Source organism: Chroicocephalus ridibundus, chromosome 2 (genome assembly GCF_963924245.1).
Source record: "Chroicocephalus ridibundus chromosome 2, bChrRid1.1, whole genome shotgun sequence".
In the NCBI taxonomy this organism is placed as follows: Eukaryota; Metazoa; Chordata; class Aves; order Charadriiformes; family Laridae; genus Chroicocephalus; species Chroicocephalus ridibundus.
In genome coordinates, this window is record NC_086285.1 from 48872272 (window position 1) to 48895752 (window position 23481).

At 46.2% G+C, this 23481-nt stretch overlaps 1 protein-coding gene and 1 long non-coding RNA gene across 4 annotated transcripts in view; one reads left to right on the plus strand and one right to left on the minus strand.

Annotated features, from left to right (window-relative positions):
- Window positions 1-10344: 10344 nt before the first annotated feature.
- Window positions 10345-15564, minus strand: LOC134511445 (uncharacterized). Its single transcript, XR_010069881.1, has 3 exons — window positions 15442-15564; window positions 11272-11425; window positions 10345-11055 (listed from the first exon to the last, which is right to left on the minus strand). It is a non-coding gene; the product is annotated as an uncharacterized LOC134511445 (long non-coding RNA).
- Window positions 15565-18010: 2446 nt separating this feature from the next.
- CDCP1 (CUB domain containing protein 1) overlaps window positions 18011-23481 on the plus strand; it is a 31183-nt gene continuing 25712 nt past the window's right edge. For 2 of the 3 annotated variants that reach the window (XR_010069880.1, XM_063325359.1), the window contains exon 1: window positions 18011-18251. Coding sequence is in view for 2 of the 3 variants with exons in the window: in XM_063325359.1 (XP_063181429.1) it covers window positions 18176-18251 (76 nt within the window). In the remaining variant the exon portion in view is untranslated. The remainder of the gene's footprint in view (window positions 18252-23481) is intronic. The other variant, XM_063325358.1, reaches the window with a different exon arrangement.

The window sequence follows — 23481 nt, forward strand, 5'->3', positions numbered from 1 at the left end:
TAAGTGGCATTGCTCTGGGCACGCTTTTGAAGAAATACTCCTTGGGCAGAGTTTTTTGGCGTGTGGAGGGAGGGCTTTCCCCATCCACAGTACCTGTAGATTTCACGCCAAAATAGTTTTTTGGTGGTAGAGTTTTTTGATTTAATTATATTATATTACTTTATATTATGTTGGTTGTATTATTATTGTATTATATTGGGGTTTATACATTATTTTTTTTTAGTTACATTAAGAATCTAAATGATTTTAAATCACACTTGAAATTCTCACGAAGAGCAAGGGTTAATGGTAATAACGGTGCTTCAGCTTTTAGGAAACCCTAACCTTTAGGTTTCAAGGCACCGTTGCTGCTATGACGTTCCCAGAATCTTCATGCTGTGATGAGAAGGGATTTTATTGAGGACTGACACAACACTAAAAAGCTGCTGTCTCTTGAAGACAGCAGAGACCTTGGGAAGGTGGGTGCCCATCTCCCTCTGATCAAGGCTGCACGCTGCTGCTGAAGAAATGCTGATTTTCCGAGCGAAGCAACCATCTGCTAAAAGTAGGCGGGACTAGATCCATCTGCCATTGAAATCAAAAGAAAAACTCGCATTAAAGCAGGTTGTCGTGGTCTTGCCACACAGTATCAGGAAAGCAATTTTTATTTCTCATTACATACTTTTTGCTGCTGGAGAGTGGCGAAAGAAGCTCTTAAATGCCTATCAGCAGTAGAAAAGGATGGTGTTTATCTGCTGGAAACGCATTACAGGGAGGAAGATGCTAGAATTTGGAGGGAATAATGTCTTTTATAGAGCAGTCTGATACAGAGGCCTCCATGCATCGGCTGCACTTGAAGGACTAGAAAAAGATGTAGAAATAAACAAACCACAAGCCAGTACCCATTTAAATTTTAAATTCACTCTGGATGTGCTGTCATGCCTTTTGTGTTCATTTGCTTGCAGACGGGGGAAATCACGGTTTCCAAGTTCAAACAAACTCAGAAGAGAATTTTCAAAGTTTATATGCCTAACTATTAAAAAAAATAAGCACTGCATTCATGTTTATGTACGTTTTTACTGGAAGTGACTGCAGATTTATTCAGACAGGGAATAAAAATGACATCACTCGATTTATTTGACCAGCCACTAGAAAACAATGCACATTTTAATGAATGTGCATAATTACTTAAAATTAACATTCAATCTACAGAGCAGTAGGATCATTAAGATGTATCAAATGAACTTAACTAAGGAATAAATTCAAAAGAAATCTGTGGACCTCTGGAAGTTATTATATAAGTGGGAGAAAAGACTGCATTAATTGTATAAATTATTCATTTTTAATTTTTTGCTCGGCTGCAGTAAGTATTGATAACATGCTGTCTCAGGGAGGGAAGAGCGATGACAAACAAATTTTGCTTATTCTCCTCACAATGGCAGAGTAAACAAAACCCGGGAACAAGCTGAGAAGTCTGGGAGTGTTTCTAAGTGCGTTGGGGGGGACCTTGTTGTTCACTGTGTTTTCTTCTCTCTGTCTTCTTTCTGCCCTTCTACACAGCACTAGGGAGCCTTCCTAACAGACAAATTTTTTGAAAACTCGAGCGATTAAAATGTTGGCTGGAAGAAGAATGACACAAAATAAAGCAAGCTTTGATCCATGGAAAGGTTAGATGAGAAATGGCAAATGTACTCTCAACAGAAGGTGCACGTATGCGTGGCTGCAAATAAAACTTCCAGCAGCCTTGGGGAGCCGTTTTGATCCTCAGCGATGCGCAAGTGGAAACGTTGTGTGCTTTGGGGATCCCAGAGTGTGCAGTAAAAATAAATTAAGATTATTCTGCTTCTCAACATGTAACCTGCAGCTTTCGATAGTTGCCCATACGCAGCGGTGGTCCCCGAGGCTCTGAGACCTCTTTCCTGGAGCAGGTGTTGAACGCAGAGGGCAGCAGGGATGGTGTTCATCTAAGTGCCAGCAGATCCCCCTCCTGCCTTCTCCCCACCAGGACGGGCAAAGCTGTGTGCCTTCCTCGCCAGGCAGTCTTCTGAGAATAGAGCTGCGGATCTCCTCCCGGGGCTTCCTCTGGGATTTGCTTTGGGCTCTGGCTGGATGAAATTGTCAGGTAAGACAAACTTCTGTCAAAAGCGTTTGTTCTGCTGCTTCAGCCTGAGAGACAGTTAGAAACATCTTACCTTGACTTACAACAGCGCGGCCCCGTCTCCTCCCTTGTTCCCGTTCTCGCGTCACCTCTAGACCTTGTTGCCATAATCTTGTTGGCTCGGCAAACTAGGACACCTGAAAACGGATTTTTTCTTCTATTTTCGAAGGGTTAATTTTCAGCTGCATTAATGAGCTGACTGTGAAACTAGCTCCTCTGGCCTGATGTCCTGCTGCTGAGGACAAAGCAGACATTTGAAGGAACTGCATCAGCCTGCCCGCAACCAAAGAGCCATGGAAAATGTGAGCACCCAGGCTCCGCTCGGTCACTGTCCTGGGAACATGAAGCAGCTGTACAAAGTCACTGGCAGCCTTCTAATGGATTTCTGGTATTGGCAGCAAAACCAGTAAGGACATTAATTTCACTAAGTGGCATCAGCAACAGAAGCCAAGGAGCTTTCAGACTGCTGGAAATGTTGGAAAAACCTGGACAGACACACCGCCCCCACAGCTTTTCTAGTTCTTGCTCCAAAGCATCTGAACAGCAGAGCTTTTCCAAAAAAAAAAAAAAGCTCACCATATTTTTTTGCGGGTAATAAAATGATGAGTTTATTGAATCAGTTAAATCAATTGGGCTAGAATGTACTCAAAGAATTCAGGTTGTTCAGGTTGAAGTAGATAGTTGGCATGAAAAATTTCAGCATGAAGAGTATGATAAACTTACAAACAATCAAAAAACAATTTTAGAGAGGGGAGCATCGGACAATCTTAACCAGAGGTGCCATTCCCAATCTATAATGGACGAGTATCATGTATCCCATTAAATATCACGTATGATATTATAGGTAGCTCCTGTGGTACAGAGCTATTTCCTTGGATGATGATGACGATGATTCCCTTGCTGTACAGTTACATCTTCAGATATTCTTCAGGGACTTTTTTTAAAGGAGCACTATTCCACCATGCAAGAAGTATGCCCTTGGCAGATCCAGCACTAGTTTATACTACCTGTACAAGACTTTTGACTTCTGCAAAGGAACATATGTCCCCGTGAACTGTTGGGCACTAATAATTTTTTCTACTTGCAGCTGTTGTCTAGTGAGAAACGAGAAACTGGCTTTCCATTGGGCATAGCCTCCCTCCAAAATGAACAAAGCCATCACTTCTTGTAAGTTATCGCTCTGCTGAAATAACCTGAGGGGCATTCAGCCTCCACACAGTCAATACGGCATTCGAGAGAGCCGTCAGTCTGAATCACCCCAACAGTCTCCGTTCCCTTCCAGCAAACCTGCTGGCCTCACCAGTTTCCCAGGGACAGTGTATAAGGAATCACCGCATGATCAGAAGGTGCCGCTGACAAAAAAGGATGCTGTAAGCTGTGACATCTTGTGTAGCTTACAAAACAAAAAAGCCATCTGACAGCACTAAGATATTCAAGAATATTTCAGGAGGCAATTAGCATCTGTGTACCAAATGCTACCAAGTGGCTAAGCTTTAGGAACACTCTCTAGGATTTTTAGCCGAGTTTGCATCCCAGCTCTAAACCCAGGGAGGTTTTTTACATTTGCTGCACCCTGCCAGGAAGGAGGGGACAGCAAAGGTGTCTCACCTCCTTGTTTGTCCCCACAAACCTGCACCAAAGCGCCTCCTGAACCCCGTTGTTCTGTCTGGGGACTCAGGGATGCAACACCTCCTTGTGCTGCTCTTACTACAGAATCTGGTGCGTTAGCCACGTTAGCTCTGCAGGACATCGGCCATAACCTCTATTTTGGATGTGTTGCAGAATCAGATGTGCAAAACTTGAAGTCGAGAAAGTTTAAGCACCTAAGCAGGGTATAGGTATAAATATCATGCCAGGATCTGCCCCTGTTCTATTCCATGAATGTGAAATTCCCTGATGCAGGGGATAAATTTGTGCATGATCTCTCGGCAGTGGTGACATTTGTGTTCGGCTGACTCTACCTGTGTGGAACAGCAGGAATATTTGACAACATAAAGGAAAAGTCAAATGAAATCAAGCAAGGAAAAGAACATAATTTAAAGCACACACCAAGGGCTTACGCTGTGTCCTGCTACAGAATTAAATGGAGACATTCTGCACCTACTTTTCTCCAAGTATTTCTCTGAGATGGAAGATGTGAATTCATGTTTTGCCAAATGCGGAGTGAGAGCCAGCTGATTTTTACAATTAATTCGCGGTACAGATGCAGCATCCTAGAAAATATGTTCTCTCTCCTCCTGTTTTGTGTACAGCTTTGTTAGGAAGAAGGTAGCAGGCTCAGTCTGTAAAGGCTCATTCGAGAGGGCTCGGTGCCCTCTGCTGAGCTTGAATGCACAGGCAGTGATCAGGAAAGAAAAACATGTTGAGCCTCTTCAGGCAGAAGGATCTTACATTGCCTGCTGCCACCAGCGCCTTCTCCTTGTCCAATAAATTGGATATTTGTAAAGTATTTTTTTTACCTAGACTGTGTTTCTCCTAGGGATTTGATAAGCCTTTTTTAGTATACAGTAGATGTTTTCTGAAGTCCAGCTCTAAAATTCTAGGAGAGAAGCTCTCTTTACTGGAAACATTATTTGCTCTTGGAAAAGCCGGCATCTGTGCCAGGTAAATGCATTCTGATTTGCAGATCCCACGGTATTTGTATAATCACCATAGGCAATGTGTGGCAGTTATCTTCCGAGAAACGCTGATTTTCTAGTCATGACCACTACCGTGCCTTTCATCTGAGTTTTGGTCTTCAAGTGTACGAGCCTGGGGATGTGTGCATGTACCGTCTCTGTGGCAGAAGTACAGCAGCACGTATTACCAGTTTGGTACCCAGAAGAGCAGCGGATGGTCGGTGGACACAAAAATAGAGCTAGAACTTGCCCCAGAACTGTACGTTCTCAGTATTAACAGGTTCTACAGGAAGTTTGTGTTGATCCATGCCCTTTTCAGCATCCAGGCTATCTGTCTTCTGGTGGGGGTGTTTCAGCTCTTCAGAAACTGGACTCCTCTCCCCAGAGGGAAAAGCAGCCTCTTCCCCAGCTGCTTTTGAAAAAAAAGAGGCCTACTGAAATCCCTAACTTCATCTGAAAGGAAAAGTTCTCACACTTACACAATCTCCATTGCCACAGCCTCAGAGAACACCGCCCCCACCCCCACTTTTGAACGCATTTAATCTTCCTAGCACTAATGACAAAGGTGTTGCTGTTTTTCCATGTTAAGCGTTAGGCAACTGAGGAACAGAAAGGCTAAAACTACATCTGTACAACACAACGCAGCTCTCAACCAGCAGGACCTAAAGAGGGCAACACAAAACCCAGTACAGCCCAGTAAGTTCTCCACCTAATTAACTTGCCTGCTGGAAAGCTTGGCGAAGCAGGGCTAGCGCGGTGCACAGCGAGGGTGGGTGGGAAATGATGGGCAGATGTCTAATCTCTGCCAAGCGTAAGGACTGACTGCTGTGCTCCCGTTCCTGAGCAGGCTCTTTTTAGTATCACGCTTTGTTCCTACAAACCCCAGTTAGGATGCTGGGCCTACACGCCACGGATTGCTGGAAAGCTGAATTCAAATCCAGATGACAGCTCCTTAGTTTCGTGCCCTGTAGCCTGCAGAAATCATTACAGCAGCATCGGGAGCCGCTTGAGCAATCAAAGTATAAATGCAACATCACGGGAGCATCGCCTTCAACTCTCCCAGGCTTTGGTGGAAACTGGATCCAACCACAAACTTTGCAGATAAAACAAAAAAAACCAACGCACTTTTAACACTTCGTATTCTGTTGGGCAGAATCTCACTTTTTGGATACATTCTGTATAATTTAAAATAGCTTCAGCATATGCTCCCTTCTTCCTCGTTAAACGTTTCCAGGAAAGTCTTAGCAGTTTTATATGTGGAATAAGAACTTTAGCTTCAGTTTTCTGGACAACCTGCTGCAATTGCACCTAGAACATGACCACAAAGTCTCATTTAAAACCCACAATTGTCTTTAATCACTGACCCAGTCCTTTTTTTGCCATGTCATAGAATCATAGAATCATAGAATCATAGGGTTGGAAGGGACCTCTGGAGATCATCTAGTCCAACCCCCCTGCCAGAGCAGGGTCACCTAGAGCAGGTTACACAGGAACATGTCCAGGCGGGTTTTGAATGTCTCCAGAGTTGGAGACTCCACCACCTCTCTGGGCAACCTGTTCCAGTGCTCTGCCACCCTCAGGGTAAAGAAGTTCCTCCTCATGTTTAGGTGGAACTTCCTATGTTCAAGTTTGTGCCCATTGCCTCTTGTCCTGTCCCCGGGCACCACTGAAAAGAGCCTGGCCCCATCCTCCTGACACCCACCCTTTAAGTATTTATAAGTGTTGATAAGGTCACCCCTCAGACGTCTTTTTTCCAGACTGAAGAGACCCACATCCCTCAGCCTTTCCTCATAAGAGAGGTGTTCCAGTCCCCCAATCATCTTTGTAGCCCTCTGCTGCACCCTTTCCAGCAGTTCCCTGTCCCTCTTGAACCGGGGAGCCCAGAACTGGACACAGTACTCCAGGTGCGGCCTCACCAAGGCAGAGTAGAGGGGGAGGATGACCTCCCTTGACCTGCTGGCCACGCTCTTCTTGATGCACCCCAGGATGCCATTGGCCTTCTTGGCCACAAGGGCACATTGCTGACTCATGGTCATCCTGTTGTCCACCAGGACTCCCAGGTCTCTTTCCACAGAGCTGCTCTCCAGCAGGTCAGCACCCAACCTGTACTGGTGCATGGGGTTGTTCCTTCCCAGGTGCAGCACCCTACACTTGCCCTTGTTGAACTTCATAAGGTTTCTCTCTGCCCAGATCTCCAACCTGTCCAGGTCTCTCTGTATGGCGGCACAGCCTTCCGGTGTGTCAGCCACCCCACCCAGCTTGGTGTCATCAGCAAACTTGCTGAGGGTGCACTCTATCCCCTCATCCAGGTCATTGATGAATATGTTGAAGAGGACTGGACCCAGTACTGACCCCTGCGGAACACCACTCGTCACTGGTCTCCAACTAGACTCTGTGCCCCTAATCACAACCCTCTGAGCTCTATCTTTCAACCAGTTTTCTATCCACCCCACTGTCCATTCATCTAACCCACACTTCCTAAGCTTCCCTATGAGGATGCTGTGGGAGACCGTGTCAAACGCCTTGCTTAAGTCAAGGTAGACCACATCTACCGCCCTCCCCTCATCTATCCATCTAGTCATGCCATCGTAGAAGGCTATCAGGTTAGTCAGACATGATTTCCCCTTGGTGAATCCATGCTGAGTACTTCTGATAGCTTTCCTTTCCTCCACGTGCCTTGAGATGACACCCAGAACAAGCTGTTCCATCATCTTTCCAGGGATGGAGGTGAGGCTGACCGGCCTGTAGTTCCCCGGCTCCTCCTTCTTGCCTTTCTTGAAGACTGGAGTGACATTGGCTTTCCTCCAGTCCGCAGGCACCTCGCCTGTTCTCCAGGACTTTTCAAAGATGATGGAGAGCGGCCCAGCAATGACTTCTGCCAGCTCCCTCAGCACTCTCGGGTGCATCCCATCAGGGCCCATGGACTTGTGAATATCTAGATGATCTAATTGGTCCCTCACTCGCTCCTCCTCAACCCAAGGGAAGTCGTCTTCTTTCCCTGTTACTTTATTCAATGCCTGGGACTCCTGAGGGCTGGGCCGAGCAGAAAAGACCGAAGCAAAGAAGGCATTCAGTAACTCTGCCTTCTCCACATCCTCCGTCACCATGACTCCTGCCTCATTCAGCAGTGGGCCTACAACTTCTCTGGTCTTCCTTTTGCTTCCAATATACTTGTAGAAGCTCTTTTTGTTGTGCTTGATGTCCCTAGCCAGGTCTAATTCCAAGGCGGCCTTGGCTTTCCTTGTTTCATCCCTGCACGCTCTGGTGGCATTCTTGTAATCCTCCCAAGGGGTCAGTCCCTTCTTCCACTTATTATAAACTTCCTTCTTCCACTTGAGCTTTTTCTGAAGCTCCCTGCTCAACCATGCAGGTCTCCTGCATCCCTTGGCCGATTTCTTTCTCTTAGGGATGCACCGATCCTGAGCTTGGAGGAAGTGGTCTTTGAATATCAACCAGTGGTCTTTGATATCAACCAGATATATAATGTCCACCTGAGATGGCAAATATTTTGCCAGAATAGGACCAGGTAGGAGCGACAACAGAAAATCCCAGGATGCAGCTCCCCTGCTTGGGAGCTTCATCAGTCTGTGATGGAAAGACTGTCAGTGCCAGGCACAATGGGTGTCTGTGCGAACGGGATCATTTCAGTACCTAACACAACCTGTTTAAAGGCAGAATATTATGCAGTAGGCACCTGATTCACTTCCCTAATGAAGCCGTAGACCTTTACGAAGGCATGGGAATGTTAGCCCACATGCGCAACTCAGGGAGGAAACCTCAACGTCTCAAGCTTTTTCCGAATTTGCTGTTTTTACCAGAATAGCTAATAGTGTGGGCACATCACCAGTATCTCCCATATGTAAAGGATCCATTGCATACGTGCCGGCATGAGAGCCATGGGGAAGCGCTGGTCTCTCCATGGTGTCCCTTACGTGACTCATGCTGTTTCTGCGGATACTAAGTATACATATAGGCATAAATGTTATTTGGTAGAGGGATCCTGTTCTGCAAGTTGTTTACCACACATACTATTTTTATCTTTTGTTATCAGAGCTTGAACATCTGTACCAGAGATGTCTGTATAAACTGACAAACAGATACATACAGTATGCAATAAATAACCAATCCTTAAGCGTCGGGGAATGTTCCTGCTGTTAAGCTGGTTTGTTATGATTTCACTTAGCGACAGATAAAAATGATGGAACATGACTTCTCCCTGACAAAAAATTGGGTTTCTTCCCAGAGGCTCAGCAATGCCCGAGCCTCGAGACTCTCTCTGCTGTCTCCTTTGCCCGTCCGTCTGATATATGATGAGCGCTCCCTTCCTACGCGAGCAGGTTATTCCTTTCAGGCCACGATGTCTCGCGCGGTAAGGCAATACATTTTATGCTGAACCACCCCTGACCACCATTTGGGAGCAGGTGGCTATGAACCAGCCAAATAGCCACTCTGGCTGGCTGATGGGTTTTCTTCCCCCGCATTTTGCACAGGACAAAGCAGAAGGGGGGCAGGCGGCCCCTCATGAGTCCTGCTTCTATGTCTTTTCCTGAGAAAACTCCCTTTAAAATATGAGCAAGAAGAAAACAATAACTTTACACCAAAGAGAAATGAAACGTACCGGAGGCAGCAATTTCTCTCCTGCACTACTGTAACAGCACCACATTCTTCACACCCAGTTTCACGGGAAAAATTGCAAGCTATCTGTTTATCGAAGCGTGCTCAAGGATAAATCTTGCTCGTCTTCTTTACGTGAATGAGTAACCCTTATTTGAATGAGCAGTTCGGCCCAGGGGCAGAGTTACCAGGCAGTTTGTGACCCACCTCCTTCTTTGCTCAGGGCGCAGATTTTTGCGTCCCCTCTCCCATGCAGCCAGCCCTGCTTGAGAAGGCTCAGGCAAAGGGCAAAAGATCGCAGGATAAGACCTTGCACATAGAGTTTCCAATCTTTAAGGTAAGCCTGTTTGTCTAATAACCAGGGTACAATTCAGAATTGCCTCACCGCCATGATGAGAAAAAAGCCCCATGCTGACCTATTGACGGAGGGGTAACTCCAGTCAGCGCGGGGGCTGGTTTTTGTTGGGTTTTTTTCCCAGCATAAAATCATTGAACAAGCTGTAACAAATGTTGCTGCACTCGCCGTGCAATGTACCTGCCAAGTCAAATCAGAGATATCAACAAGAGCATTTTAAATGTTCTGGCGAGAGCAAACTTTTTTTTAAGCTATTCAGGTGCTTTGTGGGTGTATTTTCAGGTAACGAGCCTTGGCTCAAAGCCCTGCATTCCAGCATCGCTGAATCTCACTCATATTCAAAACCTAATCAGCACCCGTATTCAAGTGCTGTAAGCAGTCCCTGTGCTTTCCACAATTCATCCAGCCACTATTAATAACTTGGAAATAATTAAGCTTTTGACCAAAATTATATGCTGCGTGACTTCAGTCTATGGAAGGCTGATTTGTTGACTCCAAAATGTTCCATGGATCATTATTATAGCTGGGCGTAATTATTTCTTTCATTTTTTATGATCGATAATGTATATATTATGACATGCAGAGTTGTATTTCTTATTTAGCATCATATGTATCTTTATTAAACACTGTAATAGAGTAACTCCCAAATACAGCGAGCAGATGTTTTACAGCTGTAGCACAGATACACTTCAACTTTATTTCAAGAACAGCCTTAAGCAAGTGCCTAACTTGAAAGCAATGGAATTTAAGTACATGCGACTAATTGTATTTTATTGTGGGAAATTCTGTTCTATCCTGCAGAGGTGGATTTAATCCTGTGTTGAGAGGGTTTAGTAGACTAGAGCCAGTGTCAGCAAGGCATTGATCATGCTGATTACAAAATTATCTAAGTACAGACCTACATTTATCAGAAGGGCCCTGACTTCAATACACCTTGGCATTTATGTTTGCTCCCTTCCCTTGCTCCTCCTGAGTCACTTGCTTCCCCCGAGAAGTGACTCACCAGACATGGTCGGGCCGCTGGGGCAGACTTACCCTGTGGAATCACTTTACTAGACGAATTGCTTTAGCAGAAGAATTACTTTAAAAAGTCATCAAAGGAATGGAAATGTGTTCATATGGCTTGCATTTTCACAAATACGCAGAAGACCGTGTGGGGCTGTACGCCTGGCAGGCAAGACAAATGCCATCTCCTTATATATTTGTCGAGGCAGTCATGAGACTCCAACTCCTCCTTCTCCTGGAAGCTGCCACAAACAGCAGAGAGGTGTCGTGTCCCATGTACCATGACAGATATGCCATATTACTATAGCTGGATATTCCTGCAAGGACTGAGGGAGAGGTAACAGTGACTTTGGTTCCCTTGAACAGAGACAAGGGAACATAGAAAGTTCTTTGGTCTTTCCTTAATATTAACCTGCTCTCTCTTAGGCAGTCTGCTAGGATGATGCAATTACTGTATGAGGGGAACAGACCACTTTCATAAAACATGGTAAGTAAAAACAAGCTTAAAAAATAAATGTGCTATTAGCCATTTCCATGCCTACCTCAGTCAGGAGATAGCGCATCCAGTATATTCCATGCTCCTGGTTTGGGGGTGAAGAAGAGCCAACTTTCTGTTCAGTGAGGAGCTCTTGCTTATCCTTGTTCCTGTAGCAACCAGGGTCACTGACTGGGTTGTTTATCCCATGGAGGGGTCACCTGTGGGGAGGAGTGGGCAGGTCAGGAGACCCAAACTGACCAATTGGGTGTTCCATCCCATCTGCCATGCTCAGTGTAAACCCGGTCTTTGTTGTAAAGGGTAGAGGAATCAGTTGATCTTGTTTTCTGGTCATGGGGTGGCTGTTGGCGGCGGTGTTGTGGGTTTGGGTTTGGGTTTGGGTTTGGGTTTGGGTTTGGGTTTGGGTTTGGGTTTGGGTGGTGGTGTACCGCTTGCTGCTGAGCGGCTGGGGGGGTGGCTGCATGGACAATGCCACTGGGGCCAGTGATGGTGGGGCTGATGCTGAGCTGCCCCTGGTATGGGCAGGGGCAGAGGCTTGGCCGGTACCGGTGGGGGAGTAGCTTGGGGAGTGGTTTGTGTCTGTACCAGCTGTGAATTGGCCCGTGGGATATGAGTAGCAGCAACATGTGTCACACAATACCCACTCCTGCACCGATGTTTAACACAAAGCCACCCCTGCAACACATTCAGGAGAAGCAGCAACAAAATCACAATCTTTTGAAGGTAACATTCATTTTCTAAGCAGCCCAAAAGGTTTCCATCCCCTAGCTCAAGCCAGACAGCATGGGGGAGAGTTCTTCTGACAAAGATGAAGGAAAGGGTCCTGCTAAAGGAGATCCAGGAGAGGGTCCTTCTAAAGCAGGTAAAGGAAAGGGTCCTTCTAAGACAGCGTCAATGCAGGAGGAGGACTCGGAGGTAGAGATAATTGTTAAATCCTTCTCCATGAAGGATTTGAGAAACGAGGAAGGACTTTAGTCATCAAGAAGGGGAGACACTTATCTCCTGGTTGCTCCGATGCTGGGATAATAGAGCTGATTCCATAGACTTAGATGGTAGAGGAGCTAGGCAGTTGGGAAACCTGGCCAGAGATGGAGGTATTGATAAAGCAATTGGGAAGAAGACAAAAACTCTCAGTCTCTGGAGGCGAGTGCTATCAGCTGTAAAGGGCAGGTATCCCTACAAGGATGATATCGAATGCCGCTCCAGTAAGTGGACTGGCATGGAAAAAGGTATCAAGTACCTGACGGAACTGGCTGTGCAAGAGGTGATTTATGGTGACTTGCAAGTGAACATAGACCCTGATGAAACACCATGCAAACAATCTTTGCTAAGAAAGTTTGTGCAGAGTGTGCCATCGATGTCTTCCCATTCATTTTCACCAATGGTTTGGAGAGGATCTGATGCTGATGCACCAACTGTACATGAAGTGCCTAACAGGGTATGACAATATGAAGACAGTCTCTCTCGACCCCTCACTGTGGCAGCCATAGAAAAAATGACTGAGAAAATAAAGGAAATCAGCTCCTTCCCCTGCCTCTTCTGATGAGGATCCAGGAGAGGGCCCTTCTCGGGCAGCATCAAAGCAGAAAAGGAGATCAGCTTGTTCCCCTATCCCACATAACAAAGACCAGCTCAAGCCAGAGCCAACACAGAATACCTGAAGACAAAGAGCCAACTTGACCCCTTTGATCCCTCAGCTTTTATTATAGTTATTGGCCAACCCAGCCCAAATCACGACATCCACTAATAAGCTTCAGACAGTGAAAAAAATATGCCTGGAATTTGCCAGTGTTGAAAAATGCATTATTTCCTGTGCTCTTGCAAGAAATACTGAATTTTGCACCTTTCCCCTGCCATACTGAGCTGTGCTTAAGGCACGGGGAAGCAGATGCTGTGCATCGTTGCTGTTCTCAGCTGCAGCAGAGCTGGAGAGCCAGCGCATAGCAATTACCCTGGCACATCACATCCCTGTAAAGCGGAGCTGCACTCACCCCTGTCTGGTGCGTACAGACACCAGCAGCCCCGGGTTCTGATCCCTCTAACACATCCTCTTCTCCGTGACAGGCTTCTGCCACCTTTTGTTTAGATATTTGCAAGCTCCGTGGAGCCTGGGGTGAAGCTGCCCATGGTAGGTATGGTCTTTAGGCATCACCACAGTATACAGTCATAAAGCAGCTGCTCGATCGGATCTTTTTGTAATAACAGAGGGGACGAAATACTTGGGAACTCAGCTAGAATACCCGGTGAGTGCCCTCTCACCAGCGTGGGGTGCTCGTCCGGTGCTCTTTGGCCAGCTGGATGAGTGTCACACAGCTGGATGAGTGTCACACAGCTGGCTGAAGGCTGTTTTGGTTTACACAGCCAAAGCAAATGCTATCTCATACAGCAGCTGTGTTTTAAGCAAGATGAGCTGCATCTCGATTACTCTCTTTGAGGCTGCATCGGCTTTTCTACCACCTGCCTCATGGACATCTGCACTAAATGCACACCCCGTCATTTCAGGATTCTCTCAGCTAGTTCTGCTGTTGAGAGCCAGAGCACAGTAGAAATGACCAGCATAAAAATTACTCGAGTCAGCTTTCTCTCATTGGGACAGGAGCAAATTTACATGCGTCTCTCCTGATGCGAGGTTATCAGAACATTTTCTCAGCAGATTTTTCCCCAGGCTGACTGTGGGGGTCTCTGCCCACATGCCTCTATGGTTATTACTTTAATGATTTCATTTTAGGTAAAAAAAAAGTAGTGGAAAAGTAGTGGAAAAGTGGTGAAAAAAGGCAGTGGAATATTTCATTGACAACTACTGGTAAAACAACACTTGTTCAGTCGTTGGTGTGTTCATTTAGCGATGTTACACACACTGTGGGGATAAGGAAGCTGAAGTGGAAGATTTGCTCCTCAAAAATAGTATCGCTTAGAATTCATGTGCTTCCACTTATAGTTTTTCTGTATTTTCTTGTAACTCGCTCTGTGTAATTAATAGAGCATTTCCAGGCAAAGGATGCGATTCCCATAGACAAAGGAGAGGAATAGTTTCGACCAACCAGCATATGCATGTTTTTTGGGGGGGGTGGTTATCCCATTTTTGCCTCTTCCCGGGCTTCCCTTGCTAAATTCACATTTCTAAGATGATTAATCCTAGCTCTTCCTCAGGAGTGCATTGACTTTACTGTAGCCAGCCTGTCCGTGAAGCTCACCACTGAACAACGATACACGGCCCGTGTGAAACGGCTGCTGCAGAGCACTTCAAGTCTCGTGGAAGAAGAATGCTATAAAAACGCCAAATAATGTTAATGAGGATTAAACCCTCTGATTTTTTACACTATTTCCAGCTGGACCAGGGCACTGTGAATTAAGCTAATGAGAAAGCCAAATTAACTGGTTTTGATGGAGCTTTCATTGCGTGTGGGCACGCTCTGACTGCAGATGCAATTATTTCCCGGTCCCTGGGAGCTTTAATCCATAGACTTGCATACCATATTGAGCTGATCCAGTAAGGCCAGCCCCCAGATCTGACCCGGCTGACTCTTGTTCTTTTCTGAGGAAATGGCTGTAGATCAGGGAGAAGGAACGTGAAATGATACACGCTGTTCTCGTTCGCCTCCAGCCTGAGATGGGGACGAGAGCTGCCTGCAGGACGGTAGGTCTGCTTACAGATGCTTTCAGCTTTAACCCACATTAGGACCAAGTCAGGATCTTTCCCATCACTGTCAATATATAAGTATAACCAAAAAGAGAGGAAAACTAGAAATGTCTTAAGCACAAAAAAAAAAAAAAAAAAAAAAAAAAAGAAGATGGGACAATGAAAAAAAATTCTTTGTCCTCAACAAAGAGACCGACTGAGGGAATTGCTCATCAGCTGCATCAGCCAAAATAGACATGTGGACAAATTGACAGTAACACAAGAGTATTCACCTTCTCATGAAAATACACTGCAGTGAAAGACGATAGCTATTTCAAAGGAAATTTTGGTAAAAAGACGTGTGAAAGGAGGAGGGTCTCTTACACTTCTTCCCGTTTTCCTTCTTCATTTTAAAAAGTTGAAACAATGAAAGGCATAGCAAAGCAGATAAAGGAACTTTTATGCTTAGCACATCGACTCTTGCCGCTAGACTGCCAGTTTTTCACATCTGGTCCTCACTCTTTGCAGACAGAGAAAAGCCTGATTTTAGCAGGGCGCCTAATTAACAGCATTCACCTTCAGAGCATGCTTTCTTACCTCCTGGATGCTGGAGCACCATCACGGAGAGTGGTACACCTCCATTTGCACTGTACTCTGAGGGTCAGGGTGTTTTGGGGGAGACGTGGAATAATTCTCTAACTTTAACCCTGCCAACGCCCCAGGACTCTCTTATAGCATCCTGGCATGTCTAGCCAAAAGGTGTTGATGGCGGTTGGCTCCTTCACTGTAGCTGATACTACAGCACCCAGGATTGTTACCGCTGTAAGGAAGTGCATGAGCTGCGCAAGCCTTAATGAAGTCAATGGAAAATACCTTCGTGTTGTGTTGGTGTTTTTTTTCCCACAGAGTTATGTGTACAGACAGTCAATGTTTTTTGACTTGAAGTGGTCATTTCTGCATGCTTTCCCCATGCCAAATATTTTAAGCATCTTAATCCAGCTGTCTGCAGCGTTTTTGCAACACTAGATGTCCAAATCCACTAGGAAGTGACTCTCATAACTAGCCAGTCTGTCACTACACAGCCTTCTCAACCCTACAGAGGAGCACTCACTCTTCGGTCACACTGGGGAAGTCACAAGGACTGTCTGTCCCTTGGTCCATCATCTCCAGACCAGAGGGAAGTGAACTTAGCTGTCTCACAGAGCTAAAGTTTATAGAGCTTTCAAAGGGAATTAGATGATGATGTGCTCGTTTGGAAATGCTGGCGACCACAGGCGACCAGAGAGAACCTAACTAAGGGCAGCCAGACCGCAGGTGATTTCCAGTTCTGTGTTCCTATGTCAGAATTACAAATGACAGAATAGTGCTAAGAACTATAATGAACATAAACGCGTATCTATTTTAGGAAGTCTACCACACCTTTTCCATGTTTTGATCTGGAAAGAAGTAAAAAGGAACCGTAAGGTAATATAAAGCTGATATAAGAATTACCTTCAGTGGGAAAGTACTGAACTTTATGAGGATGTGAAACTTAATACGAAACACCTAACATAAATTAAAACCTGTGAGTTGGCCCAAAGCCTTCCTATTTCTCCAGTAAGAGAAAATAGAAACCCTAGCCCTTCCTTATTTCCTTATGTTAATGAAGTGGCATCAGAGTTGGTTTGAGCCCCAAAGAAATCATTCTGTTCCTCCTCATATAGCTGTAATGCTCCTATCCGTTCATTTCTCCGCAGCTGTACTTTAAATTAATTACTTTCTTATTAACAGTGTCCATTTCTAGAGACTGATTTTTTTCCCCATACACATTTTCTTTTAATTGCATATTCTTCATTAAGATTAGTAAAAAGCTGTACTGTGCAGAAGACCACTGAACAACAGATTTATTTATAAAAGAGGTGTAAAGATCTCCCAGGGGAGCTGAGTATCCTTGTTGCCAGCTGAAATCAGCCAGGGCAAAGGGTCATAGAATCAAAGAATCATGGAATGGCTGGAGTTGGAAGGGACCTTAAAGATCATCTAGTTCCAAACGCCCCTATCATGGGCAGGGACACCTCCCACTAGAATTTTCTGAAGCTTGGTCTTAAATCTGTAAAAGGTCTTGAACTTCTGACATAATTTTGACTTTTCTCCTTCTTTGAACATGAATATCCCTGTGCATATTTCTACAATAGCCAGGTGCTGTTGTGGACTAGTATAAATGTACTGGGTTTTTTGCAACGATATTGCCAAAGAAACAAAGGCTCCAAAGCAATGGCGTGGAATTGCTGGCAGATGAGCTGTCTGACATTAGTAATGTATCTACTCACTGGGCAAACATCTACTCCTGACTACATCACAAAGGTTTTTGCTCAGTTTTTCATCGCAAAGTCCCCAAACGTTTAACAAGCAGGATACAAACTGCTGCTCTCTGGGAAGAACCTACTTCTGTGTGAATTGCGGTACTTCCAAATGTAGAAACATCGAATCATAGAATGCTTTGGGATAGAAGACACCTTTAAAAATCATCTAGTCCAACCCCTCCCCCGCAATGAACAGGGACATCTTCCGCTAGATCAGGTTGCTCAGAGCCCCGTCTAGCCTGGCCTTGAATGTCTCCAGGGATGGGGCATCTTCCACCTCTGTGGGCAACCTGTGCCAGTGTTTCACCACCCTCATTGTACAAAATTTCTTCCTTAAATCCAGCCTGAATCTACCCTCATCTAGTTTAAAGCCATTACCCCTTATCCTATCGCCACAGGCCCTACTAAAAAGTCTGTCCCTGTCTTTCTTATAAGCCCTCTTTAAGTATTGAAAGGTGGCAACAAGGTCTCTCCACCACCTATGCATCACTAGATGAGGAAGCACATCTGTTCAGAGATGCTTTGCCAGGCAAGCTGGGCTTTACCTGGCATCGGTAACAGATCGGGGACTCAGCCAAGAGCGCGAGGGGAGCTTCCTGACCGAAAATTCCAAAACTCTTGGAATTCTTCCTAACTTTTGGTAGGAGTTAATAACGTCGGAAACGTGCAGGGGAAGCGCTGGAGTAAAGTGTAACAGCCCAAATAACACTGCAGGAGCTTCACCACCATCGGCATCTCTCCCATGGACCACCACCCGCACCGCCGGTGCCCCCCCCAGCCCGGCCAAGCCGGCTCCACCCCGCCGCGCCGCGGTGGCGGCAGCGCCGGCGGCCGCCCCGAGCCCATCCCGTCCCCTCCCCGCCGCCCGGGAGGAAGAGGAGGGCCTTCACCTGCCCCGTCCTGCCCCGCCAGGTGCCAGGTGGAGCAGGAAGCTCCGGTGTCGCCGGAGGGGACCCGCGCCCGCCTCGGGGCCGGGCCCATGCGGGGAGATGGCGGCGGGCCGTGCGCTGGCCGCGCTGCTGGCCGCCCTCCTGGCCGCCTCGGCGCAGCTCCTTCAGCGGGAAGGTAAGGGACGGGGGCGGCTTCCCCTTGCTCGCCCGGTGGGGGTGCCGGGCGGGGGGGTGGCGGAACCCGCCCGGTGCGCGGCTGAGCCCCGCCTGGCTTGTGGTGGCCGCACCGCGGGCGGGGGAGCGTCGGCTGCGTTTTATCCCCGTGGTGCGCTGCTGCCCGATTTTAATAGCTGTTTTTGGGGGGGGGAACAGGGTGGAATCGCGTCCGCAATGCTCACGCGGTGCTTTATGGCGGTGCCAGCCCCGCCGGGAGGAGCGTGTGCGGGTCGTCTTTCTGCGGTGCCGGCAGGCGGGGATGAGCCCCGGGGGTGCGGGGAGCCGGGGCTCCCCTCGGGGCTGCGGGAAGCCGGAGACGGGCTCTCTTCTTCCCGGAGAGAAAGTTCACGGCGGCTCGGCCCGGCACCGCGTCCCGGCGATGCGGGAGGCGTCCCGCAAAAGGCGCCCGACCTGCTGTGCCGGGGTGCTCGGGCATCCCTTATAAATAGCGTTGAAATAGGGGCAGCCACTCTCGGCACGTCTCGCTTGAATATTCCTTTTTCCTTTCTCCGTAAAATAAATACTAGCAGAGAAATTATTTGATTTTTGCGTGCTCGCTCGGTAGAGTATTGATTATGCAAGTAACTTCACAAAGTCCTTTTCCCTGGACGTGAGAGGCAGCTGCATTATCTGTAAGGAGCAGGGGTTGGCAGGATCACGCTCTTGTGTCGGACCATGCAGTCACTAAGCTTTTAAGCAAAGAGAACGGTGTGATTTATACAGAGCGATGGATGAACTGTACCTGCAGGGAAAGAGAATGGCTTGAATGCCTATGCCGGTTCGGACGGTTTAATGGGAGGCAGCTTCTTACTATCAAATCTGTGTCTCTTGAAATTCCTGGATGCTTGATGCAATCCCATGTATATAACCCACGGATAATTTTCGAACATCCTGTCTGTGACCCTACAAGAATTCCGGTTATGAACACAGAGACAGTGTGTGGGGTTTTCCTCGCTTTCCAAAGCTGCTTGATTGCAAAAAATGCCCATTCTCATATCTAAACAGTCTGGTTTATAGCTATTAGTCCTGTTAAAGACTCTTGAAGTATGAGTCCTTCTATATAAAATAACTGCTGAGTTATTTGCGGCACCTATGAGTAACCTAAAGACTCTTAGATGAAATTCGTGCCTGTTAAACATTTCTATTACCTTCTAGTTATGCTGAAGTGTGGCTCACGGCCACTGTTGTTATAAACAATATAGCCTAAACGTTGACTGTGAAATTGGAGAGCATTGAGGTTTAAGTTTCAAGTTACATAGTCTTTTATATAAAATATTTGCATTTAATGTATTGCCTCTGAGTCAAGTGAATGACAGCTATTTGTCTTTCTAAGCCTCGTCAAAGGAAAAAGAATACTGTGGTTAATTGTGTGTTGTTTTCTAAGAAAACAAACTTTTAAACCAGATGGGTCGGTACTAGAAGGAGAGGAGCTAGACTTTTTAACGAACTTGTATTGTCAAAGCAGCAAATGAAAAAAATGCTCAATTACATCCTTTCTCATACATACCGCTAGACCTTCAGCTAGACCTTCACTGGGACACGTAGCAGCCTATTAATCACACGTTCACACATTATTCTTCACCCTCTGGTCAAACTCTTATCAAAATCCTTTGTTCCTTTTATTCCCACCACCAAATTTTCTTGATGTCTCCACATTAAACTTCATTGGCTTGCTTTCGAGGCACAGTACAGCTCTTTCTAGAATCATAGCATTGTTTAGGTTGGAAGGGGCCTTAAAGATCATCTAGTTCCAACCCTCCCGCCGCCACGGGCAGGGACGCCTCCCACTAGACCAAAGTTTTCTAATTTGAAGCCATTACCCCTCGTCCTATCACTCCATGCCCTTGTAAAAAGTCTCTTTTAAGCCAATGTCTTTGACTTTTGCTTATTGTCATCATCTGCTCCAGCTTCTTCCCCTCTCTCGTGTTTAAAACATCCAAATGAATTGCACGTTTGCGTTGGCATTTAAAAAAAAAAAAAAAAGTTTATACCTGCTTTACGCAAGGTTGAGCCCTCGCAGTTAGTTTGGTTGGGTGTGTTAGTGAGCAGGATACCGGCTGTGTGGTGGCAGTGGGTGCAGGCTGTGTCCCTGCAGAGCCGCACAAGGCTGCTTTGCATGCGGTTGCAATCGCTCTGGTCCGGAAGGTGGCAAAACCAACTCAGATGCGAAGGTGCAGGAAATGGAAGGAAGATGGCAAGTCTGACGAAGAACGTGTAGTCTGTCCTTATTGTGCAAGCCTTCTCTACAAACAAGGTGTCCGTGGGGTCTGGGGCTTTGTTAACTTTGTCTACAGGAACCGGGGAAAACATTCTCACCAGCCAGTGACCTTGCCCTCAGGCAAACCGTGAAGTTGCTCTGTAAAGCAAAGTTAGTAACAGTGAAGTGGCACAAAACACCGCTGGTAGACCCAGCCAAGGGTCTGCTGCTGCTGTTGGTGGTCCCTCTTCCTGCCTCCTTTGGTCCCTTCCTTTCCAGCCGCATGCTTCTGCCCACTTGTCCTTCTCCTGCACAAGCATCACCGCTCCTGTGTGCCAGGTCCTCTGTCGTCCTGTCGAACTCTCTAACTTGGTGCCTTCTTCCTCTTTGTAGACTCAATCTCAGCTGCATTAGTGGCATGGGTTGGCAGGCTGAAGGTTGCGATGGTGTGAGCAGGAACGGGGAGGGGAACGGTGCCTTCCCAGATTTCTTGGCAGCTGTTGTGTGCCTGATGGGACCTTAATGCAAGTGGGAGTTGCTTTTGTTATTGTGCAACCAAAACTGTAGCTGGAACGTTTCCCCGAGCAAAGGTTTGTCCTGAAAATGCAAGATAGTTCAAGTTAAGATTCCCCCCCCCCCCACTCCTATGGAGTTTGTAAATTTTAAGGGGTTCCCTTTGCCCTGCAGCTGATGTTGGTACTGGCTCTGCTGTTGCTACATTTTGTCTGCAAGTTGGAGCAACCTCCCTTTCAACGAGGCTGGGTTTAGGCTGGTTGTGCAGAACCACTCATGAGGTGGCCATGAGGCACACGTGCCTCTTCTCGGGGACTGGCGACGGTGTGGTGGGATGACTACAAATCTTGGTGCGCCTATTTTTTAAAGCTGTCTTTTGTCATCCTTGGTGAAGTCCTTTCTTCTCTCACCTTCTCCCTCCACCCTTTCCCAGCAGGTACAGTATTATAGTGGTGTCTTTGCTTTCCTGTAGGAACATGTAGATCAAGCATGGCTGGTCACGTTGTCTTCAGAGGAGCTTGTGGTGGTACTTCCGATGCAACTTTATGTGTAACGTAAATTGTCAAATGAAACGTTCGTCAACTTGTAGGTGGAAAACTACAGAAAGAAGTATTTGGTGCAATAGTTGTGCATAGATGTGGGAACGTGAATGAAGTATTGCGTATGTGGCCTTTGAAAATGTGTTTTCCAACTATAAACGTGTTACTTTGGCACATTAATAGTGAAGTTAATCAGACTTTTATGACGTCTATGAAACATAAACAAATATTTTGCCTTTAAAGTACCCTTCGGTGATAAAATCTGCATATGCATTTTGGGGTTTGTCTTTAAAATGTCATTGTTATAATGAGTGAATTTGGAGATAATGCCGCGCTGTTTCTTGCTCTACCCTCCAGTTAACTTTTTCTTGGCAACCGACTGATTTGAGTCACACATCAGTCTTAACACGTAAAGCTGCTGCTTTTAATAAAATAAAAAAAACCCAAGCTGTTAGCAGGGTCTTTCTGTTGTTCTGACAGAATATAAATAACCGGCCTGTTTGTGCTCCCCTGAAAGTCGGTGAAAGCTGCATTATTTCCGTTCTGAATCACCATTTGCTCACTTGATCAAGACCTCTCCTTTTAAGACCACAACTAATGTGTATTTGGTTGTACTTTTTTTTTTTTTTTTTTTTTTTTAAGCTTGTCTCATACCATTATCAGTCTGGAGCACTTAGTTTTTACTCTCTAGAAAGAAATGTGTGTATAGTAAATTGTTTCTGGCATGTCTCAGTTCTGGTGCTACTACCTTAAATTTTCCACCAGCAAATACACTTAATTTTTTTTTCTCAATTCCAAATTTTTGGGTGTTTGGGATGTTTGTTTTTAACAGGCGAGCCTTGTCTGTGCATGGTTTTGATTTGTTTGTCTTTTTTAAATCTGAAAGGATGCAGAAATAATGTGATGGCCCAATTGGGAATGTGAAGCAGGGGGAACATGAAAATATTTGAGGATTAATACATTGAATTGAACTTGTTGTTCATAGCAGGACAAACGACCACCAATTTGAGTGCCCCCACCAGAGATCCTCACTTAGGTCATGGTCTCTGGAGTCACATGTGGATGAAGTTTCTCCAACAGCCATACTCTTGGTCATGGGGTTACTCGTACACAAACCTGAAAACACCAATAAATAGCATCCACGTGGCGAAGAAGTGGCCCAGGAGAGAAGAAACAAGATGTGGTGGGCCAGCTCCTGAGGCTGGCTCCTTAGGTGGGTGGTGAGTCTTTTGTGCCTGGGGTTGTCATTTGATGAGCTGCGGTGGCTTATCACCCAAAAAATAATTAAGGGGGGAGCAGGCTGACAAGGATTATTTTTTGGCATTGGCTCAAGGCATGGGCTCAAAGGACTGGCCAGGGGAGAAACAGGAGGTGGAAGGGTTGGAGGCTGCTGGAGCTCATTCCGGAGTACCACCGTGGGACTTCTGGCATGGAGGAAATTTTTCTTTAGCTAGAAGATTCCCCTCCTCTCATTTTGATTCTGACTTGTGTGCATTGTCTTCCTGCTTCGTGACAGGATTTTCTAGACAGAAATCGGAGCTTGCTTTATGAGGTAAGGGAAGAACCTTTCCCCCACCTGATATCAGGTATCCTTTGGGTCATAGAATCATAGAATCATAGAATTGTTGAGGTTGGAAGGGACCTTTAAGATCATCGAGTCCAACCTTTAGCCTACCCTGACAAGAGCCACTTCTAAACCCTGTCCCTCAGTGCCCCATCTACCCTTTTTTTAAACACCTCCAGAGATGGTGAATCCACCACCTCCCTGGGCAGCCTATTCCAATGTTTAATAACCCTTTCAGTGAAAAAATGTCTCCTAATATCTAATCTAAACCTCCCCTGACATAACTTGAACCCGTTTCCCCTCGTCCTATCACTTGTCACCAGGGAGAAGAGGTCAGCCCCCATCTCTCTACAACCTCCTTTCAGGTAGTTGTAGA